At 47.0% G+C, this 2,608-nt stretch overlaps 1 protein-coding gene across 1 annotated transcript in view; it reads right to left on the reverse strand.

Moving 5' to 3' along the window:
* Positions 1 to 1,256: 1,256 nt before the first annotated feature.
* The window catches only part of fbl (fibrillarin), an 11,000-nt gene continuing 9,648 nt past the window's right edge, over positions 1,257 to 2,608 (reverse strand). The window contains exon 9 of the mRNA XM_024262300.2: positions 1,257 to 1,695. Within this exon, the coding sequence (XP_024118068.1) occupies positions 1,671 to 1,695 (25 nt within the window). The 3' untranslated portion in view covers positions 1,257 to 1,670. The remainder of the gene's footprint in view (positions 1,696 to 2,608) is intronic.

Raw genomic sequence — 2,608 nt, forward strand, 5'->3', positions numbered from 1 at the left:
TAAACCCAACAGAACCGTTGTTTCCTCGTCAGATTCCCAAAGGCGTTTTTTTTCCGGGCAGGTGAGTATCCTTCCCGCACCGCGGACAGGCGGGTTACCGAGGAGACCGAGTGCCGGCGCGGCGAGCCGAGGTGGGCAGCCCGCTGCCGTGAGCACCGACGGTCCGCTCCTCTATTCTGCCGACTTCATTGACGCTTCTCTTCGGGTTTCCGGTAGAGCCCACCGACAATCCGGCTCGGACAGTTTCGTGATCCCGCCGCTTTTTAGTGAATACAAAGATAACACGCTAACCGGGCTAGCTCGTGAGCAGCTAGCATGCTAGCTGCCTAATGCGGAGCAGTCATCGAAGTCGGGAGGGGGGGGCGACAATGGCTACGGGGGCGACGGCCGGCCGGGGCACCAGCGCTGCCAACGCGCTGGGAAAAGGGAGCAGGCTCTGCGACAGCTAGCCCTCCTCTGGCCGGCCCTGTACTGGAAGTATCGGTCAGAGCGGGGGGTGGGGGGCGCATTGAGGCGCGCTCCCGAGCGCGGACACGTCCGATCCCTCACGCTTCCGACGACTTCCCCCACAAAATGGCCGCCAAAACAAACGGCTCGCGGGTAAAGTTTAGTTTTTTAACAGGTAGCTTAATTTGGCAGGAGGTCACGCGAGTTAACGTTTACGCGGTTTCGGAAACAGCGATGCAGTTCGGGGAGAAGTGCGCCCTCTGCTGGCGGTTACTGTAAGCGCAGCGGCCAGAGTGCTGCAGACCTGACGGGGAGACCCCACTGCCCTGCCAGTCACGCCGGGGCAGAGTAGTCCGGACCAGCTGCACCAGGGTTAGGCGTGGATCACATTGACCCAGGCCAGGTTCTTTCAAGGTTAGCAGAACACACTGAAACACTGATGCGTTTAAGCAGAATCATGACAAGTATCACAGTAACGGCTGGTTTCATCATAAATCTGGAAGTCCGATCCACATCCATCACCTGAACCAGGCCGAAGCCAGACTGTTGATATGAAGTGAGAACACGCAGAACCAAAGAGAGCATCAAGTGTAGGAAAACAAAACCTCAAAGTATCTGCACAATCATTGAGATGAAGCTCTAATGTCATAAAGACTCCCCTTCTTGAGGTCTGAAGTCCGCCTGACTGATCCAGTTCTAGATGATGTTCCGACAGCTGCTCGCTTTGGGACGGAAGGGAAGACCTTAACGGGACATGGTTAGTTAAATATGTGAATTCAAGACCTTCGTCTCAAACAGTAACAGAGCAATTAGAAGTTTCTTCTTTATTTAAAAAAAAAGAGAACAAAATAAAAATGTTAGAATATATATTTTTTCATCAACCAATAAAACTGATAGACTGATTGTTGAAACAGTTGTACGTTATTTCTATGGAGCGATCCATAAACATCCATGAAGGAAAAACGAACTTCTGGAAACTGAACCTCAAAGCTTGGCAGGTTTGTTTGGTAACATTTCAGAACGCAACCACGAATGACACATGTTCCCAGCTTCATCCGGTCAGAGAAGAGTGATGGGCTGCTTGTTCCTTCAAGAAAGTTAGAGCAACCAGGTTTAGTCTGAGGAAGTGGGCTCGGGACTTTACAAAAGCAAACATTGAGAGGAAAAAAACAAAACAAAAAAAAAAAAAAATCAGCCAGCTCCAAAAAGTCTTCTTCTTTGCCTCATTTCTTCTGTTTTGGTGGCGGTCTGGAAACAGAAAAGAGAAAAACACTTTGACCCCATTGACACTCAAACATCCAATCATATCGGACTTCTAAAGTTACTGGATTCTTCATGAAACGCAGACACATCACATCTCCTTTACCCAATCACAGCAGTTCATGAGATACCAGATTAAGACGAGGATTTCAAGTACGAAGAAGTACATCCACATGACCACTGTGTTCTCTTTGTGGGGTACGAATGTTAAGACATATATCACTATGACTGTTAGTGCTGCCATGTTTCTGAAGAACAGACCATTGGAGGTTTTGGTCAAAAGTTTTTCTGGTTGCACTTCCACAATGAATTAGCAAATATGAGGTAATACTTTCCCTGATATGACTGTTGCAGGAATGTAAACATTCTCTTTGCTGCTGGATTGGGACATTATCTGAAAGTTCCACTTTTTAATTCTACAGTAAGTACATAGACATGTTAAGACACACAATCCCTTTGTTAACTGATAAAGGTTGATTCTAAATATCAATAGAAATACTAAATGGAGATCATGCACTCTTCAAAGTCTTGCTTTGCAAAAAGCCTCTCCCTCAGTTGAACAGTGTGATGCTGAAACCAACATTTGTTTAAACCCATCACACCTTTCTTTGTCTCAACAGCACAGGTGTCAAAATTGAGGCCTGCAGGCTGGAGGATTTTATATAGTTGGTATTGAAACCCTTCCGCTCTCTTTGGGGTCCAAATAACTCCAACCATATATGGATGTGTGATTCCTTCCATGACAAATGTGGACAAAGGTGGACAGGATTTTATGTCTGCCATGGACATGAATGAAACTCAAAAATAACCTAAAAAGAGTTCAGCGCACTGTCACACTCCCAGATGACCCCACTTTTAATGTAAACAAGGCCAGGAGAGCAGGATTGGTTGGTCAGACGAT

Source organism: Oryzias melastigma, unplaced genomic scaffold (genome assembly GCF_002922805.2).
Source record: "Oryzias melastigma strain HK-1 unplaced genomic scaffold, ASM292280v2 sc00247, whole genome shotgun sequence".
NCBI lineage: Eukaryota > Metazoa > Chordata > Actinopteri > Beloniformes > Adrianichthyidae > Oryzias > Oryzias melastigma.